The sequence below is a fragment of the Saimiri boliviensis genome, chromosome 1 (genome assembly GCF_048565385.1).
Source record: "Saimiri boliviensis isolate mSaiBol1 chromosome 1, mSaiBol1.pri, whole genome shotgun sequence".
Lineage (NCBI taxonomy): Eukaryota > Metazoa > Chordata > Mammalia > Primates > Cebidae > Saimiri > Saimiri boliviensis.
In genome coordinates this window covers 200,485,682-200,508,381 of record NC_133449.1, presented here as the reverse complement: position 1 = coordinate 200,508,381, position 22,700 = coordinate 200,485,682, and the positions used below count along the sequence as shown (strand labels likewise).

The 22,700-nt window shown below is 35.0% G+C and overlaps 1 protein-coding gene across 1 annotated transcript in view; it reads left to right on the top strand.

The window, feature by feature from the left end:
* MAN2A1 (mannosidase alpha class 2A member 1) overlaps positions 1–22,700 on the top strand; it is a 174,776-nt gene that overhangs the window by 19,708 nt on the left and 132,368 nt on the right. Inside the window, exons 2-4 of the mRNA XM_003920707.4 lie at positions 3,947–4,201; positions 6,613–6,757; positions 20,310–20,481. Of these exons, the coding sequence (XP_003920756.1) occupies positions 3,947–4,201; positions 6,613–6,757; positions 20,310–20,481 (572 nt within the window). The remainder of the gene's footprint in view (positions 1–3,946; positions 4,202–6,612; positions 6,758–20,309; positions 20,482–22,700) is intronic.

The window sequence follows — 22,700 nt, the reverse complement described above, 5'->3', positions numbered from 1 at the left end:
TATAGTTTTATCTAATAGAACATGTTATGTTACTGAGAATGAGTTGCTTTTAAAAATGGAGCTTGATGGAGCAGTATTGAGAGGGTTTAATCAAAAGAACAGAGAACAAAGCCTTGGAGCAGTTGAGATAGATGGGATTGTTGCTCAGCAGAGGGTTGGCCTTTGAAGCAGGGAGAAGGAAAGGCACACACTTTTCCAGGAAGGCAGGAGAAGATACACAGATTCAACCATGCTGGAGGGATCATGGTGAGGCCAGAGGCAGCAGGTAGTGTCCTGATTGAGGTAGATATTTATGTAATAAATTTACGGATTTAGCTGTGGATACACATTGATTGATTTTGTTCATAGGACTGAGTGGTTACTGATCCTGTTCTACCTTATAATGGACTCTGAATTTGTTCTTTCAAAGGTCTTTGATATGTAATTTTTTGCTCGGTTTTTCTCTTTCACTAAAAGTGGAGTAAATCAAATATCATGACTTCCCCACTCCTCAGCAGTGCAATGCTATGGCCTCCCTGTAGAACTGGTTAGCAAATCAAAGAATAAAGTAGTGTTCTCACAAGTGATTTTCTTGCCCTACAGAATTGTCGTTTTTCAATGTTACTATCAGTATTCTTTGACTTCTCAGCATAATTGAAGCATTATCTATGATTTCTGTTTCTTTAATGCAGACTACAAGTGCATCCTTTTAAGGTCATTCCACTCTTCTCTGTCACATGTACAGAATTTGCTTATGAGGTGTGTTTATTTAAAGAATTTCAGCTGTTTGGAGGGAGACTTTATTCTACTGCGTAATATAATTTTAAAAATGATGTGCTTTACACCATTGTGGGCACATATCCCTAGGCCATAATTTTCTCCGTGTAGTTAATTCAGTACAGAATTCCAGGTACTGATGATTAATGATGTCTTTAAAGCTAAATGAGATTGAAAGTCATCTTTAATGTCTATAGGATCCTTTTTTCATGAAATGCTTCCTCTGATGTTTATTTTGAATAATATTCTTATCCATGGCTTATAGAACCAAGGCCATAATAAAAATATTCCCAGGAAGGGTCATCTTATTCAGTGTGTACTTGTTGAGCTATAGGCAGTTTTTCTGTGTACGTGGCTCTAAAAGGATCTTTTCCTCAAAGTACAGAAAGATCTGGAGAAATGTCGGCACTCATGTATTAAGCTTGTAGTATAATAATACTGTAAGTGTAAGATAAAATGTGATATGTATATGTATATATATATATATATGGAGAGAGAGAGAGAGAGAGAGAGATACAGAGACAGAGTCTTGCTCTTTTGCCCAGACTGGAGTGCAGTAACATGATCTTGGCTCACTGTAACCTCTGCCTCCTAGGTTCAAGTGATTCTCCTGTATCAGCCTTTTGAGTATCTGGGACTACAGGTCCATGCCACTACACCTGGCTAATTTTTGTATTTTTAGTAGAGACGGGGTTTTACCATGTTGGCCAGGCTGATCTGGAACTTCTGATTAGGTGATTCACCTACCTCAGCCTACCAAAGTGCTGGGATTATAGGTGTAAGCCACCCTGCCTGGCCAAAATGTGGTGTCTTTAAAAGCTCTGAGATGATGGCATTTTAGACTAAGGTAATGTTTTATTTTATGGAGATGTGTAGCTATACTGCTGGCAAGATGAATCAACATGTTCTAATTCTGCTTGGAATAAGAAGAACTTGATTTACCATTACCTACTGTGGTAGAAATTGCATCACTGAAGTAGATTTGTATCTTCAGTATTGGAAATATTCAGCAGAATCTATCAGAAAGGATTTCAAAAGCTGCAGTCTATGCTGTTGTGATAATAAGTAAAGAAAAGCATTTCCCCTGTTTCAGGCAGCCTTTGATAGACTATGTATTTAGGAAAATATATACAGATCATCAACTGTGTACCTGACTCAAGTATTTTTAGCTTCTTTGGGTTGAGCTTTGAGTTATGCCAAAGGATTCCCTTTGGTCTTTTCATGGAAAATCGCTCAAAACCAATGTTGATGTGCACTTATGAAGAAGGGTATAAAGGTTTATAGGATGATTCTGCTCAACACTTTACAGGTCTGGAATCTACATGGTCAACTAGCTTCTCTATTTGAGCCCTGAACTAGTGTTGCATTCGTCTCCTGTTTCTTTTCCTTTGCTATTTTCCAGTTGTAAAAGTGATGTGTGCTTCCTCTCTTGCCTTTCACTAGTGCATTGGGGCTTGTCTTGCAGGATGAGACCTATGCTACAACTTTGTGCTTCTTACCTCTGTATATGCTGATAAACAGGCTTTAGTGTTCTGTCTAGTGGTGACATATCACCCCACCCCATCTTAGAGGTGACAGTTGCCTTTAAAGGACTACAGTTTTGTTGTTTATGGGGCTCTTTCTGTTTTGTGCTTCTAAATACAGAGGCCTGTGAGAATCTTTCAGGTCTGAGGAGGTATGTGGCTGTTTTGTGCTCCTTTCCTCTCCAACATCAGGGCTGTAGATAATTCACCCCTAGTGTTGTATTGCCTCCAACCCCTGCCACCCCTGGTGATTCGCTGCTAATTTTGGCTACTTTTTTCTTATTCCATAATCTCTTGCCTAGTCTCTTCAGACTTCTGCCAATTCTGGTATAGTTTGTTAAATTGATTGGCCTTTTCTTGGTAGATCTCAGTCTCTTAACTTCTCCCCTTCCCCTTGTTGAACTGACCAATAATCTGTGAGTATAACCCTTATATCTTGTGTCATATGGCCTTCCATATTTTTTCCTAAAGCATATCATGCTATACGTATTATTTTTAAACTGCCTTTTTGCCACTTTATCTTCTGAAAATATCTTTCATTACATTTCTGTTTTTTAAAAATTTATATTTCTAAATTTTCAGTGGCTGATGTCCCTTCCGTAATAATGAATCTGTCATTTGACCAGTCCCCTACTTTTAGAAATTTGGATGTTTTATCTTCTCTTTTCCCTTTTTCGTTCTTTCCTTCTGCCTTCTTGTTACTTCCTGGTAATGAGTATCCAGAGTTGTTTGTTCACCAGGCACATAGTTAGTTTTTGAAAACCTTACTGTGGGCTTTTTGAGGCTTTTGCTAGTTATAACATACCTTGTGTGTTCAAAGACAGGGGCCCATATCTTATGCATGTCTTTCTTCTTGGCATACATGTCTGACACAGTGGCCATTCACTAAGGAATTATTGTTGAGTTTCAGAAATATGAGGGCCATTTGAAAAATACATGAGTACCTACTATGTACTTGGAACCCAGGATATAGGGGTGAACAAGGTAGAGATTGTCCTTGCTCTCATAAGGTGAGGTATTATTTTGTAAAACAAGGTTTATGTTAGAGATGGCAAGCCTCTTATGGTAAGGATCAGTGAAAAAAATTAAGACACACAGTATAGCAAAAGCAGACTGAATGACTTCAGGTTTGGTTACTTGGGACATATTTCATGCTTGTGGCTAAGTTAAATAATTGATTTTTCTGTAGATGATATTTCTTATTTAGAATTATCCACTAGTGTTAATGGATTGAGATGGAATGATCTTTTTCAAGTTCATACTTTTGTGACCCTTGTGAGTAATTCCAGTCAATTATACTTAAATTAAAAATTTCATACCTGAATATAATATGCTGTTGTACTTAGTGATTCCAGAAACCCAGAGATCTTTTAGGACTGAGTTTGGGGGGAATAAAAATATATCCCAAAATATTTTTGGCCTTTCTGTTGCGTGTCTTAAAATATGATAGGCAAAGATTGCAGCCATGGAGAAGATTTTCTGCTATAAATTGGTGTTTCAACCCTGCCAGCTGTTCATGCTTTCTGCGATCTCACTTATAAAAGTGGAAAAGTAAAGGGTGAGTGGCTGCCCTTATAGGCGACCACATAATTAAAAAAAAAAAAGTGTATGCCTCAGCAGATCTATATTAGTGTTTCATATAGCTGCCTTTTTCTTTTTTATTGTAGGGCCAGCTCTCAATGTTGCAAGAAAAAATAGACCATTTGGAGCGTTTGCTGGCCGAGAATAATGAGATCATCTCAAATATTAGAGACTCAGTCATCAATTTGAGTGAGTCTGTGGAAGATGGTCCGAAAAGTTCACAAAGCAATTTCAGCCAAAGTGTTGGCTCACATCTTCTGCCCTCACAGTTATCCCTTGCCGTTGACCCTGCAGACTGTCTGTTTACTTCACAAAGTGGAAGTCACAATTCAGATGTGCAGGTAATGTAAACATTTATAAGTAATCACTGGGCCTTTTTTTGTTGTTCTTTTTAAGGTTTGACCTGATGTCTGTTCTGACTTGGTAAGTTTCTTAAATTCTTTGGATTCTAGTTTCTCATTTTGTAAAGTACTTTGATTAATCACATGAACATTAATGTTCTTTTTAGTGATAAAATTCTATTAATTTTGTTTTCTTAGTTTATCTTACTATTTCATACTTGCGTGAATATAGTCTTTTTGTATGCTTTGCAGCTCTTATTTTCTATATAGTTGAAAACCTTTAAAGGTTTACATTTTGCCAGAGATATTTTTTTACCTTCTTTTGGAGAATACAAGTTCTGCTCTTATTATATATATCAGTTATACATTATAGATTTTGTGCATTATAAGGTTTGATTGTTCTTTTCTTAATACCATTTTGCAAGCGGGAAGGGAAATATTCTAGAGCTGTACTTTCCAGTATGGAAGCCCCTTTCCACATGTGGCTACTGAGCACTTGAGATGTGACTACTGTGGCTTGAGATGTGCTATAAGTGTAATATACACACACAGTGTTTCAGAGTTAGTGTGCAAAATATCTTAATTCATTTATATATTGGTTATATGTTAAGATAATATTTTGTACATACTGAGTTAATGAAATGTTATTAAAATTAATTTCAACTGCTTCATTTTACTAGAAAAATAAAAATTTGGCTTGTATTATATTTCTCTTGGACAGTGCTATTATAGAGGGTAATAGAGTTGAAAACCAGCATCAGAAAGGACTTCTGCCTTTCTTAAACTCAGAGTGTTTTACTCATACTAGGCTCTGCAAATTAGGGGAAGGCTGTGTTTAACCTTGTGCCTTAGACCAGAAACTGGACTTTGGTGGAAGGATCCTAAGGGGTGAATGTTTTAAAGTTGGACAAAATTAGTTGACTTCTGGCCTTGTTTTCAAATATGCATTTTTCACTAACTGCTGAGGGTAGAGAACATGATATGATCTTGAGGTTATGGCTCACAGGCCAAGCTGGAAGCTGGGGACAGTGGAGCTGGCCAGGTCTTGCACCTGCAACCTCATCACCTGGAGTGTAGCCAGACTGTGATAGGCTCAGAATCCTGTGCTTACAGGGATAGCTGTTTCTGTGAGGCTTGGCTTTATTCAGTTGTTGTTGTTGTTGTTGTTGTTAAGTACTTCTTGAAGTACCTAGACTTCTTGTCATCCATGATAAGGGAACAGCAAAAAAAAAAAAAAAAAAAAAAAAATATATATATATATATATATATATATATATATATATATATATATATATTTTTATTGTGTGTGGTCTAAATCTGGACGGGACAGAAAGGAGTTGCAGAGCCACCATGGAAGTCAGGCAGAGCAAGTCAGGAGAGTACTGGGAGAACTGCAGGACTGAAGGAAGAAACAGAGACTGCTAACACATCCTCCTGACCAGCGGGTTTCCAAAGATTTGTCAGCTCATCTTGGGAAGATTTTGTTTATTAAAGTCATATAGTCCATAGGCAGAGAAATGTTATTGCCTTAAGATACTTTGTATTGACTTTTATATAATTTAACCTTTAAAAATTTTTTGTAACTCATTTATATATTAGGGTATGATTTTTGCAGTCTAGCTTTAACATAATTTAAATTTCACAAAAGGTTGTTTGGTCGTGTTGTTACATTTAATATTATAGATACTATGAAGAATAAAAGCACTTTGAATTTTTTTTTCTCCTACTGTTTTTATCTTTGCATCCAAACATTATTATCTAGAAGGAATACTGCATTGAAAAGCTAGAAAAGATGAAGATAAATAAAAGCTAAATCTAAATTTTAAAAATGTCCTCCATTTTTAGATGATTATGCCTAGTTGACCCTGTGGTAGTTTTACTTCTAGGATGAAACAGGTAGATATAACTATACTATACTACATGGAAGAATAGCTATAGATAGATCTATTTTCATTCAGACATAGATTTTTAAGATACATGAGATTTACTATAAAATAAAGACAGCTCAAAGTAAAATGTCATTTCCAGTTCTATATTTGAAAGTGCTGAAATATCTGGTCATAATCAAATTTAATCAGAAATTTTTTTCTAGTTTTTTTTTCTATAAATTTCTATTAAATTGTTTTGGAAGTAAAGTATGGGAAGAAGGAATTTAATGAACTTATTTTTTATTAGAAGAAGATGGGAAGGTATTATTTATCAGGGTAGTTTTGTAGCAAAAAGAGAATTTCAAGCCTTTGAATGGTGATGAAATATTTTCTACTCTGAACTCCTCAATTAATGTCTACAGAAATAGTTTTATTTTATAAAATATATATGCAAAGTATAGTAGTGAATAATTTTGAGCAAATATTTACCAACATTAAATTAATAATGGTTAAACTTTAATTTTTTTTCTTTTACATTTTTAGATGTTGGATGTTTACAGTCTAATTTCTTTTGACAATCCAGATGGTGGAGTTTGGAAGCAAGGATTTGACATTACTTATGAATCTAATGAATGGGACACTGAACCCCTTCAAGTCTTTGTGGTGCCTCATTCCCATAATGACCCAGGTAAAATTTGCACTTCAAAAAAGAGGTTCCTAGTTCCTTAGGCCTGGAGTCTTTTAATGAGAGTCTGGTAGAGCCCACTTCTCAAATTTTCAAGACATTATTCTCTGACTTTTAACATTAATGTATTCCTTTTATGTGTCATTATGTTTTAGTGTTCTCATTTTATCAATTTATGTGCCACTCAGGGTTAGTACTTGTGCAGTATGAAACGGTAATAAACAAAAAGAAGGGCTTGCCTTCCGGGGCAAAAAGGTATATACTTTTAAGAGACTGATTGTTCATTTTAGTTACTTTTTGTAAAATATTGCATGGGAGAATTATTTCATGTCTGGGAACTATACTTTAAAAAAAGGCAGAATGCTCATGGGAAAGTTTTAATCTTTAAAATAGAGAAGAAGTATTAAGTAGTTTAAGAGCCTTGGTGTTGATTGGTTTCAGGCAGATACAAATGTGAGTCTCAGTGCTCTGTATTTATCAGTGTTAGTTAGATGACTTTAGGCAAGTTACTTAATCCTCTAAGACCAAGTTTTTTCCCTGGTACAATCAGGATAATAGTATCTGTTTCTGGGTGAAGTGTAAAAGAATTGTGTTTGGCGCAACAGTAGCTGCTATCATTATTGTTACTGCATGATGGCTTTTATTTATTGGGGCCACAGATTTTTTTTTGGCCCCCCCTCCCCAAGATGAGGGGAAATTGTTTTAGTTGTAATAGAACATAGGATTTGATATACATATTTGTTAGTTTGAATACACAGGCACAGAATGAATGCCCAGTGAATTTAGTTGCAGCATTTTTTGGGGAGGGGAAGGGTGTATTTCTAAAGACTTCTTTTGAAGGAGTGTGCTACTTTTCTTAATATCTCGATTTCATGATTACTGTCAGAAGCACTAGTCACTTAATACTTTGAAGGTTTTTTTCTCTTTGCTTCCAGCATTCATTTATCTTCTACTTACATTTTTTTCCCATTAGTTTATTGGCAGATATTCCAGTTTTTCTATTTCTAAGACAATAGAACATGTTACTTTAGGTCTGGACCCATGGTTTAGTGAAGCATTGTGTGTGTGTGTGTCTGTGTGTGTGTATTTGCTGCTTTTGGGTGTGAGAGGTAGTCTGTGAGCTTGGATATTGAAATGCTCGGATTTCTAGAACAGTTAAATATTTAGTATGCACTGATATGTGAAATGTATGAAATCAGTATTCTGGAAATTTGTGATGAGCTAAACATCAGCTTCTGACTTGGTTTCCCTGTCTTTGGTCTTAATACCTTTATCTTTTTGTACAAACACCTGTTAGTCTTATGTTTTTTCATATATGTTTTAGATTGTCTTTCTCCTTAATATTAGCCTGTACCTTTTAAATCCAAACTCAGGGAAGGCAGGGGATTATGGAAAGACTTCAGGGATTTGGAGCCAGGCAGAATGAGGCAGGTATCTTGGCTCTGCTGTGTATTGCCTGTGTGTCCTTGGGCACGTTGATTTGTTTATCTGTAAAATGGAGATCATACAGGTGGAATAGCATCTTAAGCCAGAGTTAGTTATAAAGTAATTATAAAAGGTGATGAAAATTACATCTAATCCAAATTTCTTTTGCTCTTTATTCACTTGAGTACAGATTAGTTAGTATATTTGCATTTAGGGGATGCAAATGAAAAACATGTATCTTTGATTACTAAACTCACATTCAATGAGGTGAGGTGCTCACAGTTGACAGTGTGGGATCTGAGACTGCTTATGGCACTGCAGAGTTTTTTTCTCTATAAATCTCATAATCACTGTTGAATATTCAATTATTGAGTGAAATGGTGACAGGGTTACTTGTAGTATTTAAATTGTTCTCCCGTCTCTTTCTGCCAATCATGTATAGTTTAATTTTTGTTGCTTATTTGGGAGAGTGATGTGATTCCATAGTATAATTTTCCTTGTAGGCTTATAAATATACTTCTAAGTGTGTCTTGCGAGTCTTCCTCATATGAAACCTACTTCTTCCCTTTTCTTGATTTTTTTTAAAAGACCTTTGTTCTTTCCCTTTTTCTGCCATTTTTAGTTCTCACCAATCTTATTTCTTGTTATTCCATACATGGGCACGTGACTGTAATAATAAAATCTATGGTTTACCAGGCAGAATGCCAAATGTTTTACAAACGTTTAGTGTCTACCCATGAAGGTTAGTGCCATGATTCGCAATGAAGGTGTTGCCAGATTACACAGCTAACAAGTGGCACCAGAATACTTTTCTGACAATTTACCCGAATCTCCCACTAGAGTAAATTCTAGTGGCAAAGAACATATGCCTCCTATTACACATACTCTCCTCATAGTCTATCTGAGAGACTATGAGGCATGTAGAATAATTGCCAAATATGTAAGGCCTCTTTGACCTTTTTCTGAGCCCCTCCACCGCATACTTGTACTGAACACACATACCCCCACGCTTGCAAGTCTGCACAGATATAAACATTTACAGCACTTTAACTTGGTCTCCTCACTAGAATGTTAGCTCATTAAGGGCTGGAACTTTCTTTTATTCACTGCTGTCTTGAGAATGCCTAGAACCATAACTGGCACATAGTACTGAGTCAATAGAGTTTGGTTAAATAAGTTAATGAACTAATGAAACATTTAACTTATTCCTTGCCTACACTTTTAAGTTCCCTCCTTCCTGATGGCTACTTATTTCTATTCTTAATAAAAGCAACTTATTTAACGTACTCATCATGAAAAGGACTGTTCACATACAGTCCAAGTCAAAATGTGACTCTGTAATGGAAAATCTTTGTATAATATTCCTAAATGAATATGCAGTTAGTTTTCTTAATTTTAGTAATTTTATATACTAAAAACAAGCAATAATAAGTTCTTTGAAGGCAGAGATTGCCCTTGTTTTTTAGATTTCTTTTGTTTGTTTGCATTACTATTCCTGCTTAGTTAGTAGGTCGTTTTCTGAGTAGACATCCCTAATAAGTATTCCTGTCTATAATCTCTTTTGGTATCCTAGTAACTATAGCTGAATCTTTTTGTCTTAGTAAAAGATGTTAATAACCCTAACTCTCACACCCTTCACTTGGAAAAAATAATTGTCAGAAACAGATCTTTTAAAATTACCATGATTTTTGCTGTCGAGCAAAATGTTAGAGAGAAGAATCCGCTGACTTAATAATTTTCACTCTTCCTTAACAAAAGTAAAATATTGACAAACTAAATTATTCTGTGAGAAATTGAATTATGTACATCATGAAAAGCCATTCTTTTTAGTAGAGGAAAAAGAGAAAAGGACTGTTCACATACAGTCCAAGTCAAAATGTGACTCTGTAATGGAAAGTCTTTGTATAATACTCCTAAATGAATGTGCAGTTAGTTTTCTTTCTGAGTGAGATTTATAGAGATTTGTTTGCATTTTCTGCAACAACAATTTAAAACAAGGTTTAGCTTAGTAGTTAGTTTGTTTCATTGGTGGATTTTTTTGTCTATTGGGGTTAGAAATATTTGAAATAGATTTTTTTTAAATGTCTATATTTTATTCCCTAACTTTGTGAATTTGTGTTGCTGTATTTTTCTATACATAGATGTTTTTGTTTTTGCACTGAGTTGGTAATATCCTTCAAGAAAAGGTAAATTTCAAAATATGTTTCTATCTTTAAAAAATTCCAAATTATATTACTGTCTGAAAAGATGTAACGGTTGTCATAAAATATTTAAGAGGTTTACATGAGTAAAAACAGAACTGGAAAGGAATTGTGAAGTAGATGCTTATAACTTTGTACTGTTATGCTTTTGAAAGTTTTGAATCATAGACTATGAAATTAAATGTTAGTTGATTGATACATGTTCATGTTGTATTTAATAAGCTGATTAAAACACAATTACAGCACCTTTGTATCTACAATCTTAATTCTTTGCTTTCCACTAGTTAAACTGCTGAAATATTTGGTTAATTTTACTTCAAAGAAATCACACCGTGTAGAGAGAAGATAAGGTATACTAAACAGAAGGTTGGACAGCATACTGTTAGTTAAGCAATTTGTAGAATGAACATTAGAAAATAATCTCCCTTGTGGTATGACTCTAAAATAGTTGGAAGACCTAGGCCCAGGAGTTACACTGGGCACAAATAATTTTTTTGTGCATTTGCAATTCTTCTGCAGAATTTTTTATTGACTCAGAGGGTGATTAGGACTTTTCAGCTTTTTTGTGTGTGTAAAATTAAGAAAACATGTTTGCATTTAGTATTATAATTATGTATCCTCACTCTAACAAAGTTTGTAAAAAAATAAAAGCATAAAACCATGAGGAAATCAGTGTAATATTTTCAAATATTTCTATTGAAATAGTTCAAGTATAATTAGAATTTGAAAACAGTTCTGGTCAGCCATAGTTGGCTAATGTCTCTATCAGAGATATCCAGTCTTTTGGCTTCGCTGAGCCACATTGGAAGAAGAATTGTCTTGGGCCACACATAAAATACACTAACAATAGGTGATGAGCTAAAAAAAGAAAAGTCACAAAAAGAATCTCATAATGTTTTAAGAAAGTTTACAAATTTGAGTTGAGGTGCATTGAAAGCTGTCCTGGGCCACATGCAGCCTGTGGGGCCGTGGGTTGGACATCCTTGATAAAAGGTGGTGGAGACTTAGAAGTCTGATTGCTGAAGGAACTTTACCGTTCAGAATGAGGTTGTCATCGGAAGAAGTCGTATATGAACACGGTTTGGGGAGTGTTTTATTTGGTTTAGCTACTGCAGGATAAAGTGGATTGTTTGGTTTTGACTGCCATGATGAGAAATTGTAGTTTCTGGAGCTAAAATAGTATGAGGAACAACTGCGATCTGGCATTCATTGCCTGCATCAGGGGAATGACAGGTGTTTGTTACTTTTTACTTTGTGTAATTCTTTATGTAACCCTGAAAAGTGGTAAATTAAGCCACATTTAACAGGTGAGGTCAACGAGGCTAAGGTAGGGTATAATAATTTGTTTAAAGTCAGTCAATTTAATTATAAATTTTCAGAGGTTGGTAAATTGAAGCTCAGGATTGCCTGATTGTAAACTCTGTGTTCTTTCCATTTACCATATTGCCTCTTAAGACACTTTATGTAGTTCAAATTATTCTATTTCTTTTCTTCTTACGTTGTGGGTATTAGCCAATTTAACACATTTATCTGCACTTTGAATTGTTGATAGCTTTGTCAAATTTAGCAAATAAAAATATAGACTGCTTAGTTAAACTTGAATTTTCAGTAACAATGAATAGTTTTTGAGAGAGAGAGAGAGAGAGAGAGAGAGAGAGTCTGTGTGTCCCAAATAGCACATGGTGCATGCTTATAATAAACATTTATTTGTTGTTTTTCTGAAATTCAAATTCAACTTTGCTCTGCATTTTATCTGACAACCTTAATTATTAAGAAAACTGTAGCACTTAAGAGTTAAATACTTATATGGCTATCTAAAATTCTTTAAGAGGTCTCTAGAATATGTGTATTGAGATTCCTTTTTAGAGGAAGGTTCGATGATTTGGTCTCTCACTGGCCTTTATTCCTTGAGGAGCACATATGTTAAGCAGCTGCTGAGAAAGGTAGATGGTCATTAAATAGTTCTTCCTTCTCCTCATATCAGTTACCTTTGTCTATCTTTCAAGCCTGGGTGTTTCAAAACTCACCAGTGCCCTGGTAATACAAATAATTACTAACACTTAGGGAATTATTATGTTCTTTTGCACTATTCTAGGCATTTTTCATATATCACATCCATCACTTCTCTCAGTAACTTTATGACAGAGTCCTGTAATTACCCTCCCTTCATAGATGTGGGAGAAGTGGCAGGAGAGTGCATAAGTGACCTGTTCATGGCAGGGCTAAAGGTTTGAAATTAAGTGATCTTGTTCCAGAACCAGAACTTGTAACAGTTTTTAATATATTTTGTGGATAATTCTTTGGAAACCACAGGCTGAGCCTCTAGGAGGAAAGTCTTTACATGTCTCCAAGCCAAATGTCAATTACTTTAGTTTTATTAATCATAAAAAAATTTTTTCAACTGTCTTGCAAAAGTGTACATCTCACTGCACTATCTCCTATCCTTGTTTTCCTTCTGATTTTTCTGATTTGTCTTTATTGAAATGAATGTTTCTATCCTTAAATACTACATTAGTACATTAGATGGTGAGTGGTTTTCCTCATTGCCACACTTTCTGCAATTAGAAAGTGATTTACAAGCTATATTTTTCAGCCCCCCTTTTTTTTTTGAGATGGGGTCTTGCTCTGTTGTCCAGGCTGGAGTGCAGTGGCACCGTTTCGGCTCACTGCAGCCTCAGCCTCCTGGGTTCAAGCAATTTTCCTGCCTCTGTCTCCTGAGCAGCTGGGATTACAGGCATGCACCACATTGCCTGGCTAATTTTTTTGTGTGTGTATTTTTAGTTGAGACAGGGGTTTCATCATGTGGCCAGGCTGGTCTTGAACTCGGGACCTCAAGTGATCCGCCTGAGTTGGCCTTCCAAAGTGCTGGGATTGCAGGTGTGAGCCACCATGCCTGGCAATATTTTCCAGACTTTAAGGTGATTTCTATTAGAAACTTTGATAATTTGTCCAGTATTTGTCTAAGGCTCCATCATGTACCCTAAGAGTAACCCATCTAAGAAAGTCACTTTTCCTTCTAACAGTGTCTCTCATATTTTAGACAATTTTCTTATTATTTCAAATAACCAAGCTCGGGGGAAGACTTATAATGCCTGAAGTATTGTCAGTCAGTGTTAGATGCTCATAGATTGGATCATTAACAAGGGAGGGGAGAAACTTTAGCACAGATTTAGAAATTATCTTGGAGATTGATCACACAATTGCAGCTATCAGATATCAAAATGCGTTGGTCTTTTAAGGAGTACTTAGAAAAGCAATATAATAAGGAGTCACAGTTGGACACTGTACGTATACACATATACAGCTGCAGGATGAACAAAACATCTGCTGCTCTGACAATAATGCAAATAGGTTCCTCTGGTGTGGGGTAAAATTTCCAGTAAAAGCATCTGTATATGGATTCAAAAAATGATCTCTCTCAAACAACTTCAGGAAATTAAAGCTGATAAGCTTAGACAACTATTAAATGATACTGAATCAACTGGGAAAAAATAGGTTTGATTATTTTGGAAACCTGGGTTTAAAAGCATTTAGAGGAATCAGGAGGTTTATGGGTTTTCCGAGGCTCACAGGTCTCTGGAAGCCTCGACTTCATTTGTGACTCTCTTCTTACCCTCTCTTAGAAACTTCAGTTGGTTACTTATTTCTTTTCATTTTGTCTCCTTGACCTCTTATTTCCCCTCTGTTTATTTCCACTGCAGTCCATAATCATTTTTTACAGAATTTTGCAGTGGTCTCATTTTCTGTTTCTCTGCTTCTATTTTGCCTTTTTAGTCTTCATACTCTTAGTACAGTTATTTTTGAAAGTACAGGTCAGAAAACCCTAATGTCCTTCCTCCAAAGTTCTCTTTAAGAAAGGTTTAGAAGGTTTTCAATGATCTGTCTCCCACTTCTATTTTTATTTCTATTTCTCACCATATTTGCATCATGTACCCTGCAGTGCAACTATACCCAACTGCCTGTCTTTTCCATATGCTCTTCCCTCTATTTGGAACTATCACCCTTTTTATCTATCCAGATGATGACTAATCTAAGAATGCTTCTTCTTTTCTTTTGGTAGGTCTTTACCATTTCTTTATTTCCATAGCATTTCGTTCATATTTTCACTGTTGACTCTGTTTTCATTTAGCTTTGCTTTATTGCTGTGCCCTTACAAGATGCAAGGTACATGTTTGAATGAATAAACTGAACGTTAATTAAAAGTTTTTCACAGTTTATCAGGGAGGAAAAGCAATCTTAACTTATAATAGAAATGTTGGAATTAAAATTGATCAGCAGCATATTTGAGTAATAATACCATTTAAGATTGTGTTACCCCTTAAATATATGACTGGAAGTGGCAGTTGAATATTGAAGGATTAACAAGTGATGGAAGAGACCTGTTCATCATTTGTTGATAGAAAATAACTTAATTGCTAGATGAGAACAGTAGACATCAGGGATTCGAAAAGGAGGGAGAGAGGGAAAGGGGAAAGGGTTAAAAAACTACCTGTTGGTACTGTTGTTCACTATTTGGGTGATGGGATCAATAGAAGCCCAAATCACAACATAATGCAGTATACCCAGGGAACAAACCTGCAAATATATCTTTTGAATCTAAAATTAAAAAAGAAAATTAATTATTAGAACAAAGGATATTTCTGTTATTTTTTTTTTTTTTTTTTTTTTTGAGATGGAGTTTTGCTCTTGTTGCCCGGGCTGGAGTGCAATGGTGTAATCTCAGCTCACTGCAACCTCTGCTTCCCGGGTTCAAGGGATTCTCCTGCATCAGCATCCCAAGTATTTGGGGTTACATACAGGTACCTGCCATCATGCCTGGCTGATTTTTATGTTTTTAGTAGAGACAGGGTTTCACCATGTTGGCCAGTCTGGTCTCGAACTCCTGACCTCGTGATCCACCCGCCTCGGCCTCCCAAAGTTGTGGGATTACAGGCGTGAGCCACTGTGCCTGACTGATATTCCTGTTTTTAATGAACTTTATTTTAAAAATTTGACAATATTTGTCACATTGAAATGGGAAAAAAACCATATGGCTTAAGTTGCATATGTTAAATGTTACTACCAATGTATTATTTATCTGGATATAATTATTTTTGATTCAAAATCTTTTCATGTTTTCCTGAAGTTTGGTGCTTATTTAACTTTTGAGTGGAATTACTATACTTAAAAAATCGTTATTAATAAAAATAAAAATAAAAGAAAAACATCATTATTATAGCAATTAAAACTGTAATAGTGTAACAGTGCTTTGTGGAGCGGCATGCTTTCTTAGGGATGGGTGTTTTAATCTTCTTAGGGCTGACAGATTCTCTGAAAATAAAAACATTGTGGAAACTTAAAGATATTGGACAATGACTATTAGGCTAGCATCAGAACAGGCAGTGAACATGTTAAAACTAATAGTGTTGTATTTTTTATCTTTAGTTTCGTTTCTAGTTGAAGTAATAAATTTGCATTTGTACTTTTCCCCCAGTCCTTTTGGCTATACCTTTCATTCATCTTACTAAGTACTTACTGAACTCTTGCTCTTCTTGTATGTTTGCAGTAGGTGTTAGATTCATTAACATTGGCTGGTTTAAAGTTTGAGTGGTAGTATGTGCTCAGGCCTGCTTCTAAAGTTTGCAGGATCTGGGGCAAAGTACACAGAAGGCCCACATACCCTGTGTTTAAATATTTAAAAGTTACAAATCAAAGTAATAAATTACTAAAGAAAAATAGGTCTTCTCTTCTTGCCTGGAGAAATAGCTCAGTGATCTAGAAGACCAAATGGGGTTTAGATTGCTCTAGGTCTAGTTCCCCATTGGAATATGGTGGTGTGTATGGGGAGAGCCAGCCTATGGGGCAGGCCAGCTGCCTTCTCCTCCCAGACCTGGCCCTGTCCCAAACCAGGAGGGACCTTACCTTAAGAGATACTGCTGCCAGGTCTGCATCTCTGCGAACTACAGCTTCTTGGCCACTGTTTAGGCTAGAGAGGTTTCCATTTGTAGGATTAAGTGCCCTGATAGGGAAAGACTTAGAGAAGAGTCCCAGTAGGCTACCAGTTTGGGGATGTTTAGACAGATTTCTGGACTCTGGTACTCAGAAGAGCAGGGCACACTCTGGGTCAGTTTGTCGCATGGATTTATCTAGTTGAAAGGGGTATAGTTAGATTAGGGAGGTCCTTCTAGAATCCAGGACTCAGGGCCAGGTACCTCTTGCCCATGTCATCATGGTGGTACTTAGTGTATGCCCTTGAACAAAATAAAACTAAATGTTCCTGAAGAGCATCAGAACTCCACATAGTCTCTAGATTTCCAACCTATGACTTAGAGCTCAAAATTTTAAAAATAAACTGTGATTTCTCAGTTAACAATTACTAGGTGTTTAATTGTTCATGAACATTGAATATAGGCAATAGAGTTTCCAACTTTATTAGATTTTTGTATTTTAGAACTTAAAAAAATAATTAAATAGTGGTATCGAATTTGGGTTCATGCCTGTTTTATGGAACTTGTAATTAGGTACTCTTTGTTTTAAATATTTCTGTACTTATTTAAAGTAGCTATTAGCTTTTTTATGGGTGGTAGTAGTGTTAGAGTAGCAAAGAATAAATTGAAGATATTCTTAATGTTGTTGTAGGCCTGGTTCAATTTTCAAGTATATTCAAGAGAAAGAAAAGTAGCTATGAATTGACCACTTTAAGTAAATCAATTTGCAACTCAGTGTCCTAAGATTATTAGATCTAGAGGTAGGAATGTAATTTTATGTCAAAAAAATTCATCCCCTACCACTTTTTATAAAATACTCTTTCTGCTTGGTCTCACATTAATATACAATTGTAGTTTTTAAAGTAATTTAGAAAACGAAATAACCAATTCAGTGTAAAAGGGAATACTTGATTATTGTATAAGAGCAATAAAAGCTAATTTACTGTTATATTACTCAATACTGAAAGCTTCAAGAGGCTATCTTTCAGTTCATTCTTCATTAATTATGCTGCATTGTGGTGGTATTAGTATGGGTTTTTTGAAAGGCTTTCAAGTTGACATCTCTGAGCTTGTATTGTGGCTCACATGAATATCTTTGATAAATTTTCCTCATGATTGTTGAGGGGTGAATGAAGTGTTGAGGGCCAAATGGACTCCTCAGTCACTGTGATTCCTCTGTGAAAACTCTTATGATAAACTCTTCTTTGAAATGGTCTTGGTTTACTTATCACAGGTTAAAACTGTTGAAAATAAATATTGTACTTTAAAAAAAAAAACACAAAAAATCTTCTATTGATCTTCATAAAGATTAGTCCTTAAAAATTTGCCATTTATACTAGATTACTGGAGTTTTATTATCAAATTAATTTGGAGACATTTCACTATTTGTAGTTCTTTAGCTAGTAGCCAGATAATTAGGAATTAATTTGGATCTTTGCTAAAATTTAGGTAAAAGGTATATATGATATCTTAAAAACGATAATTCTAACAGAACCATTTAATTTACATGGTCCTTGTTGCATGCATATAATAAAAGCATGTTACGGAAATAGATTTACTTATGTACATTTGAATTTAGCTCAGTTTTACAATATGTAGGTAGATAGGGTATATTCAGTTAAATATTATGTTGGTACTTGATAAAATGAATTCCCACATTGCAATCTTTACTTTTTGGATGGTAATGACGCTAATTTGTTCTAGGGCTGAATAAGTTTGCTAGGGTTGCCATAGCAAAGTACCAGACTACATGGCTTAAACAACAGAAATTTGGTTTTTCACAGTTCTGGAGGCTGGAAGTCCAACATCAAGGTGTTGGCAGGGTTGGTTTCTTTTGAGGTTGTCTCTCCTTGGCTTGTTGGTGGCTGCATTCTCCCTGTGTCTTTGCATGGTCTTTCTTGTGTTCTCATCTCCTTTTCTTATAAGTATGTCAGTCATATAGGATTATGGCCTATCTTCATGACCTCATTTTACCTTAATTACCTCTTTAAAGACCCTGTTTTCCAAATACAGTCACTTTTTCAGGTGGTGAGACTTCAGCATATGACACAGATCTGTCCATAACAAGAGCATAGAGTGAATTCGGTGCAAACTGAAATTTTGGGTAACTAAAGTATGTTTAAGATGTAGAGCAGTTTACATAAATGTTTTAATTGTATACTATTAAAAATTAGGCCTTCAAAATATTTTTTATTTCCCCTTTACCTGGTTTAATTGTACGGATGTGGGGAAAGGGCAATTAAAGGCTGATGATGATAATGATAATAATATTAATAATGATAGTAATAGCAGTTTATATTTATCAAGTACTATATTATATGTTCCAGGCTCAGCTCTGAGCACTTGTTTTTTAACTTGGTGTTACTGGCATGGTTAGCAGGGAGTTAGGGCATCTTGTTTAAGGGTTCGTTGTGTTTTCTGGGCTATTCCCTAGGAACCCAGTGGTGGATCCTGGCTCAGTGCTCTGAGGGCAGTGCTCCAGGTTAGTACTTTTGTGAAGCTAGGTGGGATTCTTTGCGGACCACTATTTCCTGAAATATCTTTGAGGTTTTAACCTCAAAAGACACAGGCTTTTTTAGTTAAATGTGGAAAAGTTGAAACAGGAAGTAATCTTTAGTGACAAACTAGGTTAGAAGTGCCCCAGATCAAGAAAGTCCTAAAAAGAGTATTTGAGATTGTATTTCTATTTGGCCCATTCCTCCATATGTCCCACATTATAGGTGTTCAGTAAATAATTACAGGATGAGTGAGTATATTTCAATTAAAGCAAGAGGAATAAATAAGTCATAGCTGTAGTGTTCTTTTCAAAAGCTTATAGTCACGTCGTCAGAATAGTTTTGTCTTCCCTCTTTCTGGCAGGCTTTTCTTTTTCTGTTCCCCCCCCCCCCCCCACCCAGCAAATATAGTGTATTAACTATATATAGATATTAACTGTATATTAACTATATATCGATAAGAAATAGCCATTTGTACTCCCTTATTCTTTAATTCTCTCACATGTAAATTTGGAAACAATAGACCAATAGTTCAGCCTGTATATATAGAAACTTCTCCCTATAAGATTTCTTAGATGGGAACGGGTTATTTTTTAGTGGAACTACTTTATCTGCCACTAGTAGGTGGAATTGGTAGCTGTGTATGCTTTTGCTTGACCATTTTAGTAATCTGCTTTATGGCGCTATATTTGGACCTGTTGGTGTTAAAAAATGTTTCTTATAGCCAAATTGCAAATATCTTTAGATAAAATTTCCAGGATATTTGAAAAGTAAAGGAAAAACCAGAGGACCAAACTGTCAAAATCTGCAATTCTCTTTTGGAAAACTTTACATATTTGTGTTTGCATTGTTGTTTGATTAGTGTTACTTTGTGCTTCTAAGCAATTGAATAATGAACAGCCTTTGGGAACAAATGCCTATTTTTTGCAAAATTCTACTTCTCAGTATTCATATTTATGCGATAATTACCTTATTGGTCTGCTGCTAGCTTTATACTTGCAATCTCTTTTTTCCTTAGTTTAACTTATTTAATGGGTGAAGAATTTTAGATGTGGCATGAGAAGAAAAAAATTGGATTCTATATTATGAGAACAGTACTGCCAACTTGTTAACACAGTTTAGATTTATAAAGTTCAAAAAAAATTCCTTAAACTGGAGATAAAAAATTGAATTAGATACTATACTTATTAGATATAAATAACTGCTTTTTGGCCTTAGGTCCTCTATCTTATTTTTCTCATTTCTATTTGAATTTATACAGTTTTCAGAGTATTTTCGTGGTTTTAATATTAGTGTGTTTTTGAGTCCCAAGACAACTAAAATGGAGTTTCATTAATTGAAAACACCTGTTAAATTTAAAAGTATGTCTTTCCATGAATGAAATTTCTAAGAATGTCGAAAGAAGTACAATGGAATGTGACTGAGTTGAAATCAGCTGTACAAATCAGATATTTGTGTCTTGATTTAGGTTGGTTGAAGACTTTCAATGACTACTTTAGAGACAAGACTCAGTATATTTTTAATAACATGGTCCTAAAGCTGAAAGAAGACTCACGGAGGAAGTTTATTTGGTCTGAGATCTCTTACCTTTCAAAGTGGTGGGATATTATAGATATTCAGAAGAAGGATGCTGTTAAAAGGTTTGTTTTAAAACTTTTTTTGGAATTTAGTAATATTAAAGATTAATTGTACAGTGAACTAAGTATTGAATTTTTAGATGGTGAAAATTCTTAGCTTTATATCTGAAACTTAAAATATTTCTTTACATCCCATTTTCATTGATTTTGGTTCATCTCTGAGAAAGCCATTTGAAACTTGTCCATTTAAATCCTGTGTTCCATTGGGCGCAGTAGCTCACTCTTGTAATCCTAGCACTTTGGGAGGCCAAGCCAGGCAGATCATCTGAGGGCAGGAGTTCAAGACCACCCTGGCCAACATGGTGAAACCCCATCTCTACTAAAAATACAAAAAAATGAGCCAGGTATGGTGGCTCACGCCTGTAATCCCAGCTACTCAGGAGACTCAGGCACAAGAATCTCTTGGAGCCAGGAAGCAGAGGGTTGTAGTGAGTTAAGATAGTGCCACTTTACTACAGCCTGGGTGACAGAGTGAGACTCTGCCTTGGGGGAAAAAAAATCCTATGTTTCAACTTTGTCCCACAAATGGAATTGCTAGGTCAAAGCGGCATAATATTTTGAAGGTTTTTTTAAGCAAATAATTAAAGCGACTGCTGTATAGTTTGTTTTAGTGTATTTTTCAGTCTTCCATATAAAGAGTGTCAGTTTCTTTGCCTGTTGGTCAGCAATAGAATTTTTGAAATCATTGACCAATTCAATGGTTGAAAAATTTTATTTTAATTTCTATTTTTGATTGGTAACAATGTTCTATATTTTCTCATACAGGATAAGGTGTTATGATTTGCTTATTGTACTTTCTCTTACTGATTTTTAGGAATATTTATGTCTGTTTATATTCCTTAACTTGTATTTTTCCTCAAATTTGTATTGTAGTCTTTTAGTGTTTGATATACACACTTTTAGCACATTTATTTATGTACTCAAATCTGTTACTCTGTTTTCTTTAGATACTGGTTTTGCTGTCATGTTTTAAAACGTTTTCTCCAATCTAGAGGTCAAATAAACAGTGTATTTTCTTCCTCATTTCATTTTTTACCATTTACTTTTAAAAAAAACTGAAAATTAAAAAAAATATGTTATGATGGGAGGTTTTATGATCTCCATGTATCCCTGGAGTTAAGAATTATCTTATAATGAATTGTTTAATTTATCTAATGTCACTTATATAGCACTTGCTGTGTTAAGTCTGTTCTAAGCACTTTACAAATTGTAACTGATAATCTTCTAAACAATTCTGTGAAATAGGTACAATTATTTTACTTGTTTTATGCATCAGGACACTGAGTTGTCCAGGGTCACAGGGCAGCCTGGTATTCAATGTGGTATAGGCTGTCCAGCTCTAGAGGATGCCTCTTTTGCACACTTTGCTATCCTGCATCCTTAAGATTGAACTAGTCCATTCTTTTTTAGTGATTTGAAGTGTAATCTTTATTATATTTAAATGTGCACTAGTTCCTGGGCATTTTGACCTGTTTCATGGACTTTTGTGTTTGACTATAATTGTTGTGCCTTTATGATATATTACATTACTGGCGGTTGAAGTTTCCCCTTGTCTTTTTAAAAAAATATTTTTAGTTATTATGGATACATAATAGTTGTACATATTTATGGGGTACATCTGGTATTTTAACATAAGCATGTAGTGTATAATGATCAAATCAGGGTAATTGGGATATCTGTCACCTCAAACATTTATCATTTTCTTGTGTTAGGAACATTGCAGTTCTTTTAGTTATTTTGAAATATACAATGCATTATTGTTAACTGCATTAAAAAGTTCTTTTAATGAGTGAACATTTAATTTTCCCAAAGTGCTTTAGAATTAATTTGTTAAATTCTTCATACTCCATCAAAAAAGTAATCTCTTTGGATTTTGATGAAAACTGGTGTAAACATTTGAAGATAATTTGGGGATAATTGATTTTTTATAATTTTCTTTGGAGTTTTTTTCCCCCCTCTCCTGATAGCAGGCTTAAAATGTTTATAGGTTGGGCTAGGAAGATACTTTAAGTGAAGGGTATATTTTCCATAGGTAATGGGATGAATTAACTACCTCATCCAAAGGGGCTAGCCACATCCTCTCTAGCCATGTGCTGCCACTGGAACCAGAGTTGTCAGGATATCCCTCCAGTTACTCAGGACAAGCTAGAATTCCAAAATATTATGTAGAGATTTTACATTGAAATGTGAGCTATCAGTTTAGATGAATATCCCTGAACATG